The sequence below is a fragment of the Procambarus clarkii genome, chromosome 53 (assembly GCF_040958095.1).
Source record: "Procambarus clarkii isolate CNS0578487 chromosome 53, FALCON_Pclarkii_2.0, whole genome shotgun sequence".
Lineage (NCBI taxonomy): Eukaryota > Metazoa > Arthropoda > Malacostraca > Decapoda > Cambaridae > Procambarus > Procambarus clarkii.
In genome coordinates, this window is record NC_091202.1 from 16352806 (window position 1) to 16375216 (window position 22411).

General features: G+C 42.6%; 1 protein-coding gene across 1 annotated transcript; it reads left to right on the forward strand.

Moving 5' to 3' along the window:
* Window positions 1-357: 357 nt before the first annotated feature.
* LOC123767220 (protein O-mannosyl-transferase TMTC1-like) lies at window positions 358-21120 on the forward strand. Its single transcript, XM_069304883.1, has 6 exons — window positions 358-730; window positions 10298-10433; window positions 14343-14487; window positions 18331-18591; window positions 18774-18851; window positions 20892-21120. The coding sequence occupies exons 1-6, from the start codon at window positions 358-360 to the stop codon at window positions 21039-21041; spliced, it is 1143 nt and encodes a 380-aa protein (XP_069160984.1). The 3' UTR covers window positions 21042-21120.
* Window positions 21121-22411: the final 1291 nt, after the last annotated feature.

Here is a 22411-nt window from a genome sequence, read left to right on the forward strand (position 1 = left end):
ATGCTGAGGGACACGGGATCCGACTTCACCCTTGTTAGTGAATCCCTCTTTCCCGAAGACTACAGAAGTTCCAGTACTGGGGAAGCCCTGATAAAAACGTTGGGGGACAAGTAAGGACGCCCCTTCATAAAGTGACTCTTAATTCAGACTATGGTTGTCAGACTCTCGTGGAAGGGGATCTGTGCTTTACTGCCCAGGATGGAAGCTCAGGTGATCCTAGGGAACGACTCCTGTGGGGGATGTGTTCTCCCGAATTTGATTAAGGGCGAAGAGTGTATAGAGCCCTATCGACAGAGCAGCACGGCGGATGCCAGCAGTGACGCGACGTAAATTGCGAGAGTGGCATTTCCGGTATGCATGGTGACATCGAGACGGAGCATCAGGGAAGATGATGTGAGCGGATCCGGTCACACAAAGGAGAATATGCCGGGTGACCTGGGGCTCGATCATTTGTTCCGAGAGGAGGCAAGAGGACAAGTGACAAGCGAGGAAGAGTCGGATAGGAGTATCCAAGTTACTCTCACCCGTCCTCTAGATATTGACAGCGCCCATCTTGGTGAGCTGCAAAAGGAAGAGTTTCGGGAGTTGGTATGGGAGGCAGAAGGAGGTCTCGACGGACCCGAGTCACCGACTCACTTCTTCATGGAGAAGGGAGTGCTAATGAGTCAGTGGAGACCGGTAAGGGAAGAAGCGGGTGATGGTATGCTGAGAGTTCTTACAAGTTCTGCTTGTAAGGTATCTTTGGTGGTGACCTTCTTTTGTGCTTCGAGGTCGAATATGTCGTCCAACAGAATTTCCAACAACTATAAGTTTTACGAAACGCGTTGAAGTGTCGCGTCAGACTAGAAAAAAAAATTAATTTTGGAGAATTGATCTTTGAATTACCATCAACAGTGAAAAGAAACATAAGAAAGATAGAGAAAATTCGTGTTAGAATTATTAATCTTACTTTTTCGGTCATATTTAATAATATATGTCTATAGGAAAGACTGCTACCAAAATATACTAATATTAAAACGCACGACCCAGCAACAAGGAATCAAGCCTTCACGATAAATTATCGCCAAGATCTGACTCGTGATCAGATATACAAGGCAGAAAATGAAATCAAAGACAACAAAGCGCAATTACTTCATGCTACAAACGAATGGAGAAACAGCAACATCGACGAAAGTCTCCGTACTTGCACTGAACAACACCTCGACATCCTCACAGACCGACATCACCTCAGCACTGAAACAAGGATAATCAAGAAACTAACAACGTTATATGGAGGACCTATGGCAATTCCACGACCAAGAGATGGCTTCCTGAACCTTGCAGGAATCAACCTCACTGAGGACCAAGTCACTCTCCTAAATCTGGGTATAAACTGTCACGTTATGTCCAGACCGAGTGAGATGGCCCGGAAAGTGGAGTTGAAAATTCTGTTGGACGACATATTCGACCTCGAAGCCCAAAAGAAGGTCACCACCAAAGATACCTTACAAGCAGAACTTATTGCGGAAGGAGGAAAGAATCGAGGCAACTACAGAAGCACCATACTGTCCCCCGAGCTCAAAGCGGCAGCTAAGAGCCTTCGTGAGAACAAGGAGATAGTTGTCAGGAGAGGCGACAAGTCGCCAATATACGTCATTCTTAAAAAAGACGAATATCTGGCGAAAATGAACCTCATACTCTCTCACCAAACTAAATTCCAAAGGGTAACGAAGGACACTACAGCCGAACTGAAAGCAAAGGTCAACAAATTGATCGAAACTGTGAATGCCAAGAAATCTGGACTCCACCTGCCAAAGATTATTGGGGAATATAAACCTGGATATGGGTATGGAAATGTCAAGACACACAAGCCTGGAAACCCACTTCGGCCAATCATCAGCCAGATACCCACACCCACGTACAGACTGGCGAAACGACTCAACGGCTTGCTGACTCCTTATGTCCCTTGCGCCTTCAGCCTGAAGTCTCCAAAGGAATTTGTTGACTTGCTGCGGGGAACACGGGCCACAGGGATAAGAGCCTTGTTGGACGTAGAATCCCTGTTTACCAACGTACCTGTGGATGAAACAATCGGGATGATAGCCGACAGAGTGTATCGTGATCCGGCCTGTACTCCTCTTGACATACCAGAAAACAGTCTAAGGAAACTACTCCAAGCTTGTACTAAAGAGGCACCCTTCTTGAGCCGGGATGGACACACGTATAAGCAAGTAGATGGGGTCGCCATGGGTTCTCCCCTAGGTGGCCTGTTTGCAAACTTCTACATGGGTACCATCGAGGAAAAAGTCTTAGTCGACATGAACTTGAAACCGGCCATATACTGCAGGTATGTTGACGACATTTTTACACAGGTACCTGATGTCAGACATCTGCAGGAGCTGAAGGAGGCATTTGAGCAGAATTCTGTGTTGCGTTTCACTTACGAGATGGAGAAGGATGGGAAGCTGCCCTTTCTAAATGTAACAGTCATGGAAAGGAGCGGAGTTTTCCACACTGCAGTCTACACTAAGGAAACAAACATAGGAATGTGCCTGAATGCCATCAGTGACTGCCCGGACAGGTACAAGAGGAGTGTTGTTAACGCTTATGTCAACCGTGCCCTTAGCCACAGCTCAGAATGGAAGCAAGTCGACGAAGAACTCTGTAGGGTAAGGCAGGTCCTAGTCAACAACAGCTTCGCCAATGGTTTCGTGGAAGACATCATAAGAAGGAAAGTGAAATGCCATGCAACCTCTGAAGAGACAACTAACACAACACCTATACCCCCTATTAGACTATTTTACAGGAACTTCTTTTCCACAGCCCATAAAACGGAGGAAAGGGTCCTGAAAGATATTGTCAGTAGAAACGTTATCCCTACAGACAAAAATCAGAAGATACAACTGACGATTTACTATAAAACCAGAAAAACGGCCAGCCTACTCATGAGACTCTCCAGACACAAAGCAGAACGCTTTAAAAGAGACCAACGTCCTCTATGCCTTCAAATGCCCTCTTGGGGACTGTAAGCCTCAAAAAACCCAGTATATAGGCAAGACAACAACATCTCTTTCCAGGCGTTTAACGATGCATAAGCAACAGGGCTCCATTGAGGAACATATAATCTCTTCCCACAAACAAACCATCACCAGAGAAATCTTAGCAAACAACACAGAAATCATCGATAGATACAGCGATAGCAGACGGCGTGACGTCTGCGAGGCACTACACATCAAGAAGTCAACACCAGCAATCAACAGCTAATTAATGCACAACTATATTCTACCTACTTCAAGACTCCGCTCCAATATAGCAGCATCAAGAAATATGGACCAATAGGCTTTCTACAATTACTTGCATTCAATACCCATTGTTTCGTGTTCTGTCTTGTGTTTGAATTTAATACCCATTTAATACCCATTGTTTCGTGTTCTGTCTTGTGTTTGAATTTAATACCCATTTAATACCCATTGTTGAAAGTTCGTTTTCACCTCATCCACCTCACCCAAATGTAGATATAAACTCGAAGATGTGCAAAGCTCTATTCAGTTTCAGTTGTGTGTTTGTAACTAAAGTCTTTGAAAATGAAATAAGTTTTACGAAATGCACTCAAGTGTCGCGTCAGACTAGAAATAAAAATGAATTTTGGAGAATTGATCTTTGAATTACCATCAACAGTGTAGAGAAAAAAAGAAAGATAGAGAAAATTCGTGTTAGAATTATTAATCTTACTTTTTCGGTCATATTTAATAATATATGTCTACAGGAAAGACTGCTACCAAAATATACTAATATTAAAACGCACGACCCAGCAGCAAGGAATCAAGCCTTCACGATAAAATATCGACAAGATTGATTCGTGATCAGATATAGAAGGCAGAAAATGAAATCAAAGACAACAAAGCACAACTACTTCATGCTACAAACGAATGGCGAAACAGCAACATCGACGAAAGTCTCCGTACTCGCATTGAACAACACCTCGACATCCTCACAGACCGACATCACCTCAACACTGAAACAAGGATAATCAAGAAACTAACAACGTTATATGGAAGACCTATGGCAATTCCACGACCAAGAGATGGCTTCCTGAACCTTGCAGGAATCAACCTCACTGAGAACTAAGTCACTCTCCTAAATCTGGGAATAAACTGTCACGTTATGTCCAGACCGAGTGAGATGGCCCGGAAAGTGGAGTTGGAAATTCTGTTGGACGACATATTCGACCTCGAAGCACAAAAGAAGGTCACCACCAAAGATACCTTACAAGCAGAACTTATTGCGGAAGGAGGAAAGAATCGAGGCAACTACAGAAGCACCATACTGTCCCCCGAGCTCAAAGCGGAAGCTAAGAGCCTTCATGAAAACAAGGAGATAGTTGTCAGGAGAGGGGACAAGTCGCCAATATACGTCATTCTTAAAAAAGACGAATATCTGGCGATAATGAACCTCATACTCTCTGACCAAACTAAATTCCAAAGGGTAACGAAGGACACTGCAGCCAAACTGAAAGCAAAGGTCAACAAATTGATCGAAACTGTGAATGCCAAGAAATCTGGACTCCACCTGCCAAAGATTATTGGGGAATATAAACCTGGATATGGGTAAGGAAATGTCAAGACACACAAGCCTGGAAACCCACTTCGGCCAATCATCAGCCAGATACCCACACCCACGTACAGACTGGTGAAACGACTCAACGGCTTGCTGACTCCTTATGTCCCTTGCAACTTCAGCCTGAAGTCTCCAAAGGAATTTGTTGACTTGCTGCGGGGAACACGGGCCACAGGGATAAGAGCCTCGTTGGACGTAGAATCCCTGTTTACCAACGTACCTGTGGATGAAACAATCGGGATGATAGCCGACAGAGTGTACCGTGATCCGGCCTGTACTCCTCTTCACATACCAGAGAACAGTCTAAGGAAACTACTCCAAGCTTGTACTAAAGAGGCACCCTTCTTGAGACCGGATGGACACATGTATAAGCAAGTAGATGGGGTCGCCATGGGTTCTCCCCTAGGTGTCCTGTTTGCAAACTTCTACATGGGTACCATCGAGCAAAATGTCTTAGTCGACATGAACTTGAAACCGGCCATATACTGCAGCTATGTTGACGATATTTTTACACAGGTACCTGATGTCAGACATCTGCAGGAGCTGAAGAAGGCATTTGAGCAGAATTCTGTGTTGCGTTTCACTTACGAGATGGAGAAGGATGGGAAGCTGCCCTTTCTAAATGTAACAGTCATGGAAAGGAGCGGAGTTTTCCACACTGCAGTCTACACTAAGGAAACAAACATAGGAATGTGCCTGAATGCCATCAGTGACTGCCCGGACAGGTACAAGAGGAGTGTTGTTAACGCTTATGTCGATCGTGCCCTTAGCCACAGCTCAGAATGGAAGCAAGTCGACAAAGAACTCTGTAGGGTAAGGCAGGTCCTAGTCAACAATGGCTTCGCCAATGGTTTCGTGGAAGACATCATAAGAAGGAAAGTGAAATGCCATGCAACCTCTAAAGAGACAACTAACACAACACCTATACCCCCTATTAGACTATTTTACAGGAACTTCTTTTCCACAGCCCATAAAACGGAGGAAAGGGTCCTGAAAAATAGTGTCAGTAGAAACGTTATCCCTACAGACAAAAATCAGAAGATACAACTGACGATTTTCTATAAAACCAGAAAAACGGCCAGCCTACTCATGAGAAACTCTCCAGACACAAAGCAGAACGCTTTAAAAGAGACCATCGTCGTCTATGCCTTCAAATGCCCTCTTGGGGACTGTAGGCCTCAAAAAACCCAGTATATAGGCAAGACAACAACATCTCTTTCCAGGCGTTACCGATGCATAAGCAACAGGGCTCCATTGAGGAACATATAATCTCTTCCCACAAACAAACCATCACCAGAGAAATCTTAGCAAACAACACAGAAATCATCGATAGATACAGCGATAGCAGACGGCTTGACGTCTGCGAGGCACTACACATCAAGAAGTCAGCACCACAATCAACAACCAATTAATGCACAACTATATTCTACCCACTTCAAGACTCCGCTCCAATATAGCAGCATCAAGAAATATGGACCAATAGGCTTTCTACAATTACTTCCATTCAATACCCATTGTTTCGTGTTCTGTCTTGTGTTTGAATTTAATACCCATTTAACCCTCAAACCGCGCATATCATATATAAATGATATCAGTGACAAAACCGAAACTGCGCACATCATTAATATATGATTTCGTGTCTAGCGCTATAATTTAAACGCCCCGCCTGGGATAGGGGCAGCTATAGTACAGCCACGACCGATAGTTGCCAGATGCCACCTAGAAAAAAAATCCAGGCTAACATTCTTGGGTGTTACAGCGTCAGTATTGAGCAAGCTACCAAGGCTGGCGCACGCAGCACGAGCTCACAGCACCGCTGTTCAGCTTGTGACCACAGCATCGCCTACAAATACCATAATATAAATGATGCTGCTATTATTTAGCAGTGATAGATTTACTGAAGCCCCCTGACTGTGATAAAACTGACCAGGATTCTGATAATAGCAGGATTGTGGTGATATTTAGCGCTGTGCTCCATGGAGGGAGGAGTAAGGCTGTGGGAGGGAGGGTTGTGGCGCCGTTTTCTGACTGTGTGTGGCCACCATTTATTGACTGCACTCACCATACCAGCTTAGTAGTTCGATATGGTGAACACAAATGTAGATACTTATATAAAACGTGTGAATAGTGTGAGATAACAGCGAGAGGAGTAGGTTGGGAGCCGCCATTTTGGTGAGGGAGGAGCGTCGTCTGCACGACTTGGCATGTTGTTTACTGATGGCCACTATGGTCTTTGGGCACCGTACCAGCTTATTTGTTCAGGTATGGTGAATAAAACAGGTAGATACTTATATTTAATATGTGTATATAGCGTAATAACACCACAAACAATATTGTTGAAGGACAAATATTAGTGCGTCTGGCCTTGAGGGCGGCCGCCGATCAGCTGACTGTGTGAGTAGCTACGTCTTATGGCCTTTACTCACCATACAAGCTTAGATATACAGTTATGGTGAACAAAACATGTAAATACGTATATATAACGTCTGTGTATAGTGAATAAATACAGAAAGAGTATTGTGGGAGGTGAATGAGGGTGAGTGAGGTGGTGTTGAGGAAGGGAGTGGCAGTGAGTGGCTCGCTGGTGTTTGGCGGTCACTCCTCTTTGCTTTTTGACTCACAAGACCAACTTAGTAGTTCGTTATGGTGTACAAAACATGCAAATACTTATATATAACCTGTGTATATAGAGTAACAACAGCAAAACTATTTGTTATTGTTTTATGAACATAATAATTGAATCACTAATATGCACACCATAATTTTGAGTACAGCGATGGTTCACACATTTTATAATATAAATATACCACAATTCACTGTATGGAATAATATTACTGCAAAAAAACTAAGAAAAAATCAGAGACATTGAAATAATTAGGTAATAATATATTTGTGGCAACTGCCGTCTGACAGCTCGGGCGGAGTAGACCTCGTCTGGCGAAGGCTCTGCCAACGCCCCTTGTTGGCCACACTTCCCTACCCTATTGCGGCTAAAATATGCCACCTACGATTTTTTTGTTATTTTTTCCATGATCAGGGAACAAAAATGAACACTTCTATAAGACGAAAGAATTTTTTGGATTTTTTTTTTCTTGCTCCTGTGGGTGTGAATTCTATTTGGGCCCCTAGTGGTTTGAGGGTTAATACCCTTGTTTCGTGTTCTGTCTTGTGTTTGAATTTAATACCCATTTAATACCCATTGTTGAAAGTTCGTTTTCACCTCATCCACCTCACCCAAATGTAGATATAAACTCGAAGATGTGCAAAGCTCTATTCAGTTTCAGTTGTGCGTTTGTAAACTAAAGTCTTTGAAAATGTAATAAGTTTTACGAAACGCATTCAAGTGTCGCGTTAGACTAGAAATAAAAATGAATTTTTGGAGAATTGATCTTTGAATTACCATCAACAGTGAAAAGAAACATAAGAAAGATAGAGAAAATTCGTGTTAGAATTATTAATCATACTTTTTCGGTCATATTTAACCGAAATAACATATTTCGGTTATATGTCTACAGGAAAGACTGCTACCAAAATATACTAATATATATATATTGTGACGGTAACGCGTTGGTGTTCGGCTGTTTAAGGCTAGGGGTATGGCCTCGTCACATAGTTATAAAAAAAAATAGAAAAACTGGAACTTCGTCTGTGGTAAGGTAAGGAGAAGACACACAAAACACAAGTAAACTTTAACAATGAAATTTTAATTACGTTAAATAAATCAAAACATGAAAAAATGGACAAACAAATTTGTATAATAAAATCAATCAATCAAAATAATAAGAATAATTAAATGACACAATGAAAAGTTACGTTAAGATAAAATAACAAGAAGTGCAACACAAAATTAAAGGGAGGTGCTGGAATATTGGCTTTAAGCTACCACCTCTCTCAGTACACGCTAACGTCTAGCCGGGAGGAGTGATAACTGCGAAAGCACAGAATATTCAGAGGTCTGAGGTCGTGGCGACCCCAGACATCAAGTAGTATGGGGGGGGTGGAGTGCAGTTGCAGCCCGGCCGGCGACCAATCAGCGGAGCCGGTAGCGATCAACAGGTAGTTTGGCGGTTTGAGTCTGAACAGGTGTCTCTGGCTGCAACGTTTTGCGCTCTGGCAAACCTTGGAGATGATGTTGTCGTTGTTGGACATTTCTTCCCTAGTAGTTTTATATAATTTCAACGACGTACTTGTGGAGGGAAGAGCAGGCTCAATCTCTTGAAGGAGATTATCGTCACAATATATATATATATATATATATATATATATATATATATATATATATATATATATATATATATACACACATATATATATATACACATATATACACACATATATATACACATATGTGTTATTTAGCTAAAAAGGACGTGGTATGTGAGTTAGGTTCAGTCCCCAATTATGTGCTGTAGATCACACGAAGGAGCGTATGACGTCAACCTCCTTCAGACCTTACATTCCATCTAAGAATACTTAAGAAACTATTTCGTTACTTTGACTAATGCATCGATATAAACGGGTTATTACAAGCTCCTCCAATACGAGGTTAGTGTATATAATAACTTTTTTAACCATCAACCATATTGACCGAAATTAACCGACCATATTAATTGAAAATAACGGCATCTTAAAATTAAGTGAAAATAACGACCAAATTAACTGAGAAAAACGTTCACATTAACTGAAACTAACGGTCGTATTAACTGAAAATAACAAGCCATATAACAACCGAATATTAACCGAAAATAACGAACCATATTAACTGAAAATAACGAACCATATTAACACATAATAATGTACCATAATATAACTGAAAATAACGGAGTTGCTCTATTATTTTCTTATTCATTTATGCATGAAACTATCACATTATTCATATCTTTCAGCATGATAAGATTTAACAAATTGATAAAATAGATAAGGGTATAGAGGGGCGGGGCGAAATATTTACCCAGTCCCCCTTATAATGTTTGTTTTTTCTTCTGTATACATACACAGCAAGGTATCCATTATATATGCTACCATCGTGCCATTCACGAAGGGACTCTTGAGACGCCGGGGCAATATCCAAGCCACTTCAAACTCGTACACACCTCGCAAAATAGGAATCTTCATCTTTCTTCAGAAATTAAATAAAAACGAGTCTCGGGTAAATCTCATTCTCCCAAAATTGCTGCAGAATTATCATGAGAGAGAGAGAGAGAGAGAGAGAGAGAGAGAGAGAGAGAGAGAGAGAGAGAGAGAGAGAGAGAGAGAGAGAGAGAGAGAGAGAGAGAGAGAGAGAGAGAGAGAGAGAGAGAGAGACCCAGCCAAATTGACAGATTACGGGATTGAATTTCTAAGACAGGATCGACCTGTCAGAAGGACGATCACTTCGTGGTCAACATTTTAGACCTCCAAGACGTTCACCGTCTGCGATCCTCTCAGGCGCGTACAATCTCTCTTAAGTGTCTAGAACAAAAAGATACCATCGCTTGAAGCATAGTTCAAAGTGCGCCAATCACACCCCAATTTACAAACAACTTTCTAGATGAGTAACAGAGCCTGGTGAGTAACAGAACCATGTGAGTAACAGATCCAAGTGAGTAACAGACCCAAGTGAGTAACAGGTCGAAGAACCCATAATGCACACACTATACCACACTTGTGTGATGAGTGGCAGAGGTTGGCACTCAGGAGACAACTGATGTCCCTGTTGCAGGTCGTCGGGAGGAGGCACTGCGGCACTACGAGGCGGCCCTGAGGCTGGACCCGGAGCACACCGTGGCACTGGTCAACACCGCCACACTCATGCGCACTCTACATAACAACAATGAGGCTGAGATGCTTTACAAAAGGTACGCCCTTCTCATCCTCTTTTGGTCTATTTCAGTATTATTTTTAGTGAGCCACAGTAGGCCTATATATATATATATATATATATATATATATATATATATATATATATATATATATATATATATATGTCGTACCTAGTAGCCAGAACTCACTTCTCAGCCTACTATTCAAGGCCCGATTTGCCTAATAAGCCAAGTTTTCCTGAATTAATATATTTACTAAAATTTTTTTCTTATGAAATGATAAAGCAACCCTTTTCTCTATGTATGAGGTCAATTTTTTTTTATTGGAGTTAAAATTAACGTAGATATATGACCGAACCTAACCAACCCTACCTAACCTAACCTAACCTATATTTATAGGTAAGGTTAGGTTAGGTAGCCAAAAAAAGCTAGGTTAGGTTAGGTTAGGTAGGTTAGGTAGACGAAAAAACATTAATTCATGAAAACTTGGCTTATTAGGCAAATCGGGCCTCGAATAGTAGGCTGAGAAGTGCGTTCTGGCTACTAGGTACGACATATATATATATATATATATATATATATATATATATATATATATATATATATATATATATATATATATATATATATATATATATATATATATATATATATGTCGTACCTAGTAGCCAGAACGCACTTCTCAGCCTACTATGCAAGGCCAAATTTGCCTAATAAGCCAAGTTTTCCTGAATTAATATATTTTCTCTAATTTTTTTCTTATGAAATGATAAAGCTACCCATTTCATTATGTATTAGGTCAATTTTTTTATTGGAGTTAAAATTAACGTAGATATATGACCGAATCTAACCAACCCTACCTAACCTAACCTAACCTATCTTTATAGGTTAGGTTAGGTTAGGTAGCCGGAAAAGTTAGGTTAGGTTAGGTAGGTTAGGTTAGGTTAGGTACTCGAAAAACAATTAATTCATGAAAACTTGGCTTATTTGGCAAATCGGGCCTTGAATAGTAGGCTGATAAGTGCGTTCTGGCTACTAGGTACGACATATATATATATATATATATATATATATATATATATATATATATATATATATATATATGAATCAATCAATACAATAAAACGAGAAATTAAGACTAAAAATCCCAACCCCGAACATGATATAAAGAAAATATGATACGAACACTTATTAAGTTACGACTTGATAAGTCGTAACCGACTTGATTTAGTTAAGTTACGACTTGATAAGTCATAACTTATTCGTCTACTCATCTCCAAGACATTTCAAAACATCGTCACTTCATACGTGCCTGTTGGGTTAATATTTTGACTAATTCTCTACAAGCAATTAACAAAACATTTTCTAAATCATTTCCCTGGTCACTCTATGTTGAGGGCCACGCAAGGGAAACTTGCCTAACCTGAAAACACGTCTCCACATTAAGGACCACAGTTCCTGACGTAACACTGAACACAAGCTCACAGGGAAGCCATTCTTGAACAGTGAACATTATGTTGTGTACGACGATACATCCTATGAGAAGGGAGGTAGAGAGATACAGACTGTAGGGAAGGGTGGTAGAGAGATACAGACTGTAGGGAAGGGAGGTAGGGAGATACAGACTGTAGGGAAGGGTGGTAGGGAGATACAGACTGTTGGGAAGGGAGGTAGAGAGATACAGGTTGTAGGGAAGGGAGGTAGGGAGATACAGACTGTAGAGAAGGGTGGTAGGGAGATACAGACTGTTGGGAAGGAAGGTAGGGAGATACGTACTGTAGGGAAGGGTGGTAGGGAGATACAGGCTGTAGGGAAGGGAGGTAGAGAGATACAGGTTGTAGGGAAGGGAGGTAGGGAGATACAGACTGTAGAGAAGGGTGGTAGGGAGATACAGACTGTTGGGAAGGAAGGTAGGGAGATACAGACTGTAGGGAAGGGTGGTAGGGAGATACAGGCTGTAGGGAAGGGAGGTAGAGAGATACAGGTTGTAGGGAAGGGAGGTAGGGAGATACAGACTGTAGGGAAGGAAGGTAGGGAGATACAGACTGTAGGGAAGGAAGGTAGGGAGATACAGACTGTAGGGAAGGGTGGTAGGGAGATACAGGCTGTAGGGAAGGGTGGTAGGGAGATACAGGCTGTAGGGAAGGAAGGTAGAGAGATACAAACTGTAGGGAAGGAAGGTAGAGAGATACAGACTGTTGGGAAGGGTGGTAGGGAGATACAGACTGTTGGGAAGGGAGGTAGGGAGATACAGAGTATAGGGAAGGGTGGTAGAGAGATACATACTGTAGGGAAGGGTGGTAGGGAGATACAGACTGTAGAGAAGGGTGGTAGGGAGATACAGAGTGTAGGGAAGGGAGGTAGGGAGATACAGGCTGTAGGGAAGGGAGGTAGGGAGATACAGACTGTAGGGAAGGGTGGTAGGGAGATACAGAGTGTAGGGAAGGGAGGTAGGGAGATACAGGCTGTAGGGAAGGGTGGTAGGGAGATACAGACTGTAGAGAAGGGTGGTAGAGAGATACAGACTGTAGGAAAGGATGGTAGGGAGATACAGGCTGTAGGGAAGGATGGTAGGGAGATACAGACTGTAGGGAAGGGAGGTAGGGAGATACAGACTGTAGGGAAGGGTGGTAGGGAGATACAGGCTGTAGGGAAGGGAGGTAGAGAGATACAGGCTGTAGGGAAGGGAGGTAGAGAGATACAGGCTGTAGAGAAGGGTGGTAGGAAGATACAGGCTGTAGGGAAGGGAGGTAGAGAGATACAGGCTGTAGGGAAGGGAGGTAGAGAGATACAGGCTGTAGAGAAGGGTGGTAGGAAGATACAGGCTGTAGGGAAGCGAGGTAGAGAGATACAGGCTGTAGGGAAGGGAGGTAGAGAGATACAGGCTGTAGGGAAGGGAGGTAGAGAGATACAGGCTGTAGGGAAGGGAGGTAGAGAGATACAGGCTGTAGGGAAGGGAGGTAGAGAGATACAGGCTGTAGGGAAGGGAGGTAGAGAGATACAGGCTGTAGAGAAGGGTGGTAGGAAGATACAGGCTGTAGGGAAGGGAGGTAGAGAGATACAGGCTGTAGGGAAGGGAGGTAGAGAGATACAGGCTGTAGGAAAGGGAGGTAGAGAGATACAGGCTGTAGGGAAGGGAGGTAGAGAGATACAGGCTGTAGGGAAGGGAGGTAGAGAGATACAGGCTGTAGGGAAGGGAGGTAGAGAGATACAGGCTGTAGGGAAGCGAGGTAGAGAGATACAGGCTGTAGGGAAGGGAGGTAGAGAGATACAGGCTGTAGAGAAGGGTGGTAGGGAGATACAGGCTGTAGGGAAGGGAGGTAGAGAGATACAGGCTGTAGGGAAAGGTGGTAGGGAGATACAGGCTGTAGGGAAGGGAGGTAGAGAGATACAGGCTGTAGGGAAGGGAGGTAGAGAGATACAGGCTGTAGGGAAAGGTGGTAGAGAGATACAGGCTGTAGGGAAGGGAGGTAGAGAGATACAGGCTGTAGGGAAAGGTGGTAGAGAGATACAGGCTGTAGGGAAAGGTGGTAGGAAGATACAGATCGTAGTAAAGGAAGAGAGGGATGATACAAACTATTGGGACAGGGTGAAGTTCTCTCCTATTCACTGTTCAAGTTTAATGTTAGGGAAATGCCCCTGCCGTTCACGTCGGTCCCCCGTCCTGGAAAGAAATATCTGTCTCCGCCTCTTCTCCCTCAATCTCTCTCCACCGTTCACCGAGACACAGACCTACCACCAACCCGCAGTCAATCAGGCAACACATTCACAGCCCACACTGATTACCTTCACTTCACAAACAACAACAGTAATCGCCAAAGAATAACTAGCAGAGCAGCTACTGCTGACCTCCACAATACCACCACTACTACCACCACCTCCCACACTACCAGTCTCTACCTTTCTCTCATCCCTGGATAATGATGGTGGTGGTGACTTGTACAGGGCGCTGGCGGTGGCCTGGGAGGCGGAGATCGGGGAGAGTCTTGGGAAGCTGTATCTCAACACTGGTCGCCTGGAGGAGGCTGAATCTACCTTCACCAGCGTCCTCACCCGCCATCCCCACATGCTCTCTTCCACCGTGTACCTGGTGAGTTAACCCGCCTTCTGCTTCATGTACCTGGCGAGTTAACCCGCCTTCTGCTTCATGTACCTGGTGAGTTAACCCGCCTTCTGCTTCATGAACCTGGTGAGTTAACCCGCCTTCTGCTTCATGTACCTGGCGAGTTAACCCGCCTTCTGCTTCATGTACCTGGTGAGTTAACCCGCCTTCTGCTTCATGTACCTGGTGAGTTAACCCGCCTTCTGCTTCATGTACCTGGTGAGTTAACCCGCCTTCTGCTTCATGTACCTGGCGAGTTAACCCGCCTTCTGCTTCATGTACCTGGTGAGTTAACCCGCCTTCTACTTCATGTACCTGGTGAGTTAACCCGCCTTCTGCTTCACCCACTGCTGGGTGTAGTTGAGATTTGTATTTACTATGTGTGCCTGCAGAATCCAGCTATTAGGTCTTGAACCACGCTTTTCTAATCAATCTATTTTTTCTTTATTATGTGTACTACACAGATTTCTCTCTAACACACACATGCACACACACACACACACACAAGAAGCAGCCCGCAGCAGCTGTCTAACTCCCAGGTACCTATTTACCGCTAAGATAACAGGGGCACCAGTGTGAAAAAAACTGTGTCCATCTGTTTCGGCCTTGGCCGCGAAAAAATGTGTGTGTGTGTGTGTGTGTGTGTGTGTGTGTGTGTGTGTGTGTGTGTGTGTGTGTGTGCGCGTGTGCGCGTGTGTGCATGTGTGCGTGTGTGCGTGTGTGTGTGTGTGTGTGTGTGTGTGTGTGTGTGTGTGCGTGCGCGTGTGCCTGTGCGCGCGCGCGTGCGCGCATGTGTGTGTGTGCATGTGTGTGTGTCCTCTTTCTGTCTTAGTGACTGTCTCTCTGTCTCATTGTCTCTGCTTCTCTCTCTCTCTCTCTCTCTCTCTCTCTCTCTCTCTCTCTCATTTTCGTTTCCACTCTCACTTGACATCCTATTCATCTTACGCTTACCCTTAGTAAATTCTTTAGACGTCATATTTGGTCAAAATGAAAGCAATTCCCACCAAGCATGACTCGCAACGACCATGCAATTCCAGCGAGCGTCAGCCCGCCGCGAGCGTCAGCCCGCCGCGAGCGTCAGCCCGCCGCGAGCGTCAGCCCGCCGCGAGCGTCAGCCCGCCGCGAGCGTCAGCCCGCCGCGAGCGTCAGCCCGCCGCGAGCGTCAGCCCGCCGCGAGCGTCAGCCCGCCGCGAGCGTCAGCCCGCCGCGAGCGTCAGCCCGCCGCGAGCGTCAGCCCGCCGCGAGCGTCCAGACCAACCTCTGACCTTCTCCACCTTCACCCTGAATTGTGGCTAGAATTTCAGCTTTCAAAACTAGCTGCGAAGTACCGTGTTTGCCGGCGCGTGAGATGCATTCATTCTACAAGAATGTTTCATAGAAAAAAAGTGTAGTAGGTTTTATACATTTATTAAAAAGTGATGTTCAGGTGGTGGGTTTGGTCGGGGTAACGTGTGATTTTTTGGACCATGTAAATACGATGTATATTCCTCGTAAATACAATCATGTAAATACAATCTGTATTTACTTTATATTATATGTATATATATATATATATATATATATATATATATATATATATATATATATATATATATATATATATATTATATATATATAATATATATAATATATATATGTCGTACCTAGTAGCCAGAACGCACTTCTCAGCCTACTATGCAAGGCCCGATTTGCCTAATAAGCCAAGTTTTCCTGAATTAATATATTTTCTCTAATTTTTTTCTTATGAAATGATAAAGCTACCCATTTCATTATGTATGAGGTCAATTTTTTTTTATTGGAGTTAAAATTAACGTAGATATATGACCGAACCTAACCAACCCTACCTAACCTATCTTTATAGGTTAGGTTAGGTAGCCGAAAAAGTTAGGTTAGGTTAGGTTAGGTTAGGTTAGGTAGGTTAGGTAGTCGAAAAACAATTAATTCATGAAAACTTGGCTTATTAGGCAAATTGGGCCTTGCATAGTAGGCTCAGAAGTACGTTCTGGCTACTAGGTACAACATATATATTAGTATATTTTGGAAGCAGTCTTTCCTGTAGACATATATAATTAAATATGACCGAAAAAGTAAGATTAATAATTCTAACACGAATTTTCTCTATCTTTCTTACGTTTCTTTTCACTGTTGATGGTAATTCAAAGATCAATTCTCCAAAATTCATTTTTATTTCTAGTCTGACGCGACACTTGAGCGCGTTTCGTAAAACTTATTACATTTTCAAAGACTTTAGTTTACAAACACACAACTGAAACTGAATAGAGCTTACACATCTTCGAGTTTTAATCTACATTTGGGAGAGGTGGATGAGGTGAAAACAAATTTTCAACAATGGGTATTGAATGGGTATTAAATTCAAACACAAGACAGAACACGAAACAATGGGTATTGAATGGGTATTAAATTCAAACACAAGACAGAACACGAAACAATGGGTATTGAATGGAAGTAATTGTAGAAAGCCTATTGGTCCATATTTCTTGATGCTTCTATATTGGAGCGGAGTCATGAAGTGGGTAGAATATAGTTGTGCATTAATTGGCTGTTGATTGCTGGTGTTGACTTCTTGATGTGTAGTGCCTCGCAGACGTGAAGCCGCCTGCTATCGCTGTATCTATCGATGATTTCTGTGTTGTTTGCTAAGATTTCTCTGGTGATGGTTTGTTTGTGGGAAGAGATTATATGTTCCTTAATGAAGCCCTGTTGCTTATGCATCGTTAAACGCCTGGAAAGAGATGTTGTTGTCTTGCCTATATACTGGTTTTTTTGAGGCTTACAGTCCCCCAAGAGGGCATTTGAAGGCATAGCCGACGTTGGTCTCTTTTAAAGCGTTCTGCTTTGTGTCTGGAGAGTTTCTCATGAGTAGGCTGGCCGTTTTCCTGGTTTTATAGTAAATCGTCAGAGTGCCCCCACTAGGGCACTCTGCCACGGTCTTGTACCCAGCTGTAATTAATCACAAAGTTCTGTATTTATCTAACTCAAATAATTACCTACAGATTCGTGTGCAACTGAATCAATGCACTGAACTAAAACAATGCTCAAAGGACGAGGGTTAGGATTGTGTTCGCCTAGATATGTTCGCATCTATGTGAGCACATCAAGGTGAGCACATCAAGGTGAGCACATCAAGATGAGCACATCAAGATGAGCACATCAAGGTGAGCACATCAAGGTGAGCACATCAAGGTGAGCACATCAAGATGAGCACATCTATTTAAACAAACATTCTGTCACACAAATATGTCATATTACGAGAAGTCATTTTCATCAGTCGGAGACATAATTCTGTCATCTCCGCTTTTGAGTTATGACAGAACGCTTGTGTGGTCTTGACAGGAGGTCACGTGTGGTCTTGACAGGAGGTCACGTTTGGCCTGACTCGCCGTCATACCTGTCAGTCTCGTCAAACTTTTATGGCCCCCGAGCCTGTTTCCCGACAAAATAAATGTCTTGCGTTTTTAAACAATAAAGCATAGAGACGGATGCTGGCGCGCAAACTTTAAACTAAAGTTACGGACGGATTATATGTAGATTTGAGCCCCTTGGTGGTGCATGGCGTCCAGCGCTTGTCATCTTGGGGCCAGATTCACGAAGCAGTTACGCAAGCACTTACGAACGTGTACATCTTTCCTCAATCTTTGACATCTTTGGTTACATTTATTAAACAGTTTACAAGCATGAAAACTTCCCAATCAACTGTTGTTATTGCCGCCAAAGATTGAAAAAAGATGCACAGGTTCGTAAGTGCTTGCGTAACTGCTTCGTGAATCTGACTACTTCCTGATTCTCGCTACTTCCTCTCTCCTGACGCAGGCGCGGGTGAAGCTTCAGCAGAGGAGCTACCTGGAGAGCGAAGAGCTGCTGCAGAAGGTGCTCGACCAGTCCCCCGGCCACCAGGAGGCGCTCTTCCAGCTCTCCCTTCTCTACACCCACATCAACCGCACCCAAGACGCCCTTATTCTCGCCCAACAAGCCGCCCACAACTGCTCGAGGCCGCCCTACCTCTGCGCCCGTCTCCACGCCCACTATGGAGACCTCCTCAACGACAGACATAACGTAGATGAGGCCGCCCAGGTAAGATCTTTCATACCGTGAGCATTATTAGGACTCTGCAGCTGTTTCTCACGGTTACCAAAATGTTCTAAGGTATCCGACGGTAGTAATAAATTAATAATGAAATACCTCAAGAAGTGACACATACTGCAAAAGGAAATACTACACCAGGATACATGTACACATATATTATGTTCTGGCAGAGTTACCTGCTAGCAGTGGAGTTGGAACCGACGCTCACCCACCCGCACATCAACCTGGGGGCCCTCTACCACGCTAAGGTCTGTTCCACTTCCCTCTTCAACTCGTAATAATGCTCATGTCAAACTTTCTTCCCACCACTGGCTCCCTTAACACTGTTTATATCTCCATATTTGCACTAAGCTGTGGTATAGATACTGTTCGTTTATCGTGACTCAAAGTAAGCTTTAGTAATGCTATGCCACATTAAACCCACTTCCAGGGGCCAGATTCACGAAGCCGTTACGCAAGTACTTACGAACCTGTCCATCTTTTCTCAGTCTTTGGTGGCTTTGTTTACAATCATTAAACATTTAATGAGCTCCGAAGCACCAGGAGGCTGTTGATAACAATAACAAAAGTTGATTGGGAAGTTTTCATGCTTGTAAACTGTTTAATAAATGTAACCAAAACCGTCAAAGATTGAGGAAAGATGTACACTTTCGTAAGTACTTGGAGTAGTTTGTGATGTTATGACCCACTTATGACCTAACTGATGAGCCTTCAAGGCTCTCTCAAGAGTTCAGTTACTATACTGTGGGTTCTGTACATTCACCTGCGCTGGTGTTAAGGTGCCAAGGGGAACAACACCTTACGCTCTCAGCCACTGAGGCACCGAGAGTGATGCGTGGCTCCCCACGACACTCCAAACCATCACTAGCACACACTAGTCAAGGCTCGCCGTTTTTAATAAATTCCAAAGCTATTGGGCAATGCTCCAGTCAAGAATCTATATGTCAACTCAAAATTTTGGACAGGCTATAGGAGAGTAAATTATGTACGGCTTCGAAAGCATTAGAGAAAGTATAATATTATATAGATATCAAATAATTATTAGTTTTATAACTATTGAATAACCAGACACTAAGCATTTTTGTATCTAGTAAATACCACTTGCATTGCATCTTGAATTCAATTGAAGGGGGCATTAGGTTGGTTTGGAAAAAATGTTCAATGTCAACCAATGTTTTTTGACAAGTTGTATATGAAAAGGGCTGCAATTGTCCCAAGTTTCAGTACTGCAGCGTAAATAGAAAGGGAGTTTTTTTTGTTTTTTTTATTTTTTCAACGACTTTCACACATTTTAAAGTCTGAATAAATAAGCACACGTTTCAGATATAATTATTCTATGACACTTTTCTGACACATTAGCATATAATATAGAATATGTTGATAGATAATTTCCAAAACATCTTTAGTTTTCCTAATACAAATTTTCAAAGTTCCCCCCCAAAATTATGAAAATATGTCATGTTTATTGCTATCATAAAATCAATAAATGAACTTAGAGAAAAAAGCTATTAACAACATTTAGAAACATGTACTCTACATATACTGTGTAAGGTTCATGTAAATTGAATAAAAAATGAAAAAGTTATTTGAACGTTTATGTCAATTGAAAAAAAAGCAAATAATAAAGTCTAAGGTTCCAAAATCTGTGGCTGAGGTTGACATCAACCACTTTTCTCCAAAACTCGCACCCTTACAGATAGGCTTACGTGCAGTCAGGTGTATAAATTTCATGCAAATCGGTCGATAAAAAAAATAATGGAAAAAAAATCATTTTTTCTTTTAACTTAATTTTTTTTTCCAATTAAACTAATTATAATATTTGTTTTTAATATATGCTATTGTGATAGCAAAGAGTCATAGATATGATTTCAGTTATTACTTTTGTTTGATAATCGTTTTTGACCATTTTGGTATAAATTTGACACTTGATTCAAGTATTTTTATAATCCCTTTCTATTTTTGCTCGATGCTAAAACTTGGACCAGATGAAACACTTTTCATATACAACTTGTCAAAAAAGTTTGATTGAAATCGAACGAGTTTTCATTTATTGCACATTTGGGCAAATTGGAACCTAATGCCCCCTTGTGCAATGACACAAGATCATTATTATTGTGTTTGTGGTTCCTAGACCAATAAAGAGCTCCTTATCTTTACTAATCTCCTGCATCGCACAGGGAGGTTGTAGGCACCGTCTCCACCATCACTTATAAGAAACAGGGAAAACAAAAATCATTAGCATTTCCTAGCGTAAATCCTAATGCTGCCCCTCTCTCTTCCCCCGCCAGGGCGACTACACCCGCGCCTGGAGACACTACCTGACGGCGCACGGGCAGGAGCCCTCCAAAACCCTACTGCTGGAGAACATGGAGAAGCTGAAACGGGCACAAGACCTCCAGGCACCCGCCAGCATCCCCCACTGCCTCAATAAGTCTTGATATATATTCCAAGACTCAAAGGTCTCATTCGAATCCTTTCTGAGCACAATTTTAGATTAATTGATTTCTATAGAAACGGATCAGAATTTGTTTATCATTTCCCTAACACTCCCAACACATCCGTTCTTTACCTTTACATCCGGGCAACAGGTGTGGGAGAGTCAGACCAACTAAGCTGTGGTTCCAACAACCGAAATTTTCTTAATTGGATAACATAATACTGTAAAGTATTTACTTGCTGTAGGTATATGAAGGTAAATAGTGTACGGTAGTAGTGAGAAATGCGACCCATCACAACGCAACATTTGGGCAACAGCGCGCACCTGGAGACCAACAGGAGAGCGGGAACATTAGTTCTTCTCAAGACGAAGAACTAAACATATTATCGTTAAAGATGGCAGGTAATCCAGGCAGGCCAAGGTATTCTAAGGTTAATAGAGACAGGCTTTGTTGCCTCAAGAGAGCTAGCTGCCCCCTACCCATCACGGTGAGTCACAGTGAACCTAGGCGAGGCCAAGCGGATCCTGGTGAGTCCAAACTAACCCAGCAGAATCCCAGTAAACGCAGGCGAAGCCTCACCAAGCCTTGTAAGCCCCACCAACCCAGCTGTGTTGTGACGCCCGATACATCGGAGTACCATTCAAGGATAAAGATTGGTATTCGCTGTATCGTTTCTAGACTCATTGATCACAGCCCGTCCTCCTGTTTAGATAGTACTTATAGTAACGATGTAAACCATCGTACATATTTTGACATGATAGACTATCACAATGTAGAATTAGGTACTATTGAATTTGGACAAATTGGAAAAGGTTTTGTATGTAAGTTGCTAATCCTAACCGAATCATCCTAGGGCTAATAAACGGTATCTGAAGCCTATAATATTGTACACACACATACAGTATATATAATAATAATAATCTTTTATATTATATATATATAATATAAATACAGAGATTTCGGACAGCCATTGAATTAGTTAGGAGCAAGGGAGGAATCCCGATCATATGTGGCATTCTTCCAAGAAAGGGAGTGGGAAATGAATGGATGTCAAAGGCACTTTGTGTCAATTGCCGGCTGGAATGATATTGCAAATCAAATGCAATATCTTTCATAGACAACTGGGAACGCTTCTATGGAAGAAATGAAATGTATGCTCGTGATATGCTCAGTCGGTCAGGTGAAGTCACAGTGAGAGGTTGTGTTAACCGGAGCTCCTGAGTGTTGTTATATTATAGCAATATGGAAGTTGTAGTTAAGGACCTGGTGACTCTAGTGGGAGCCCTGAGGACAGAGTTGGACTCTCTGCGGGAGGAGGTGCGTCAGCTTAAAAAACAACGAGAAGTAACGAAGGAGGAGACCAGCAGTAA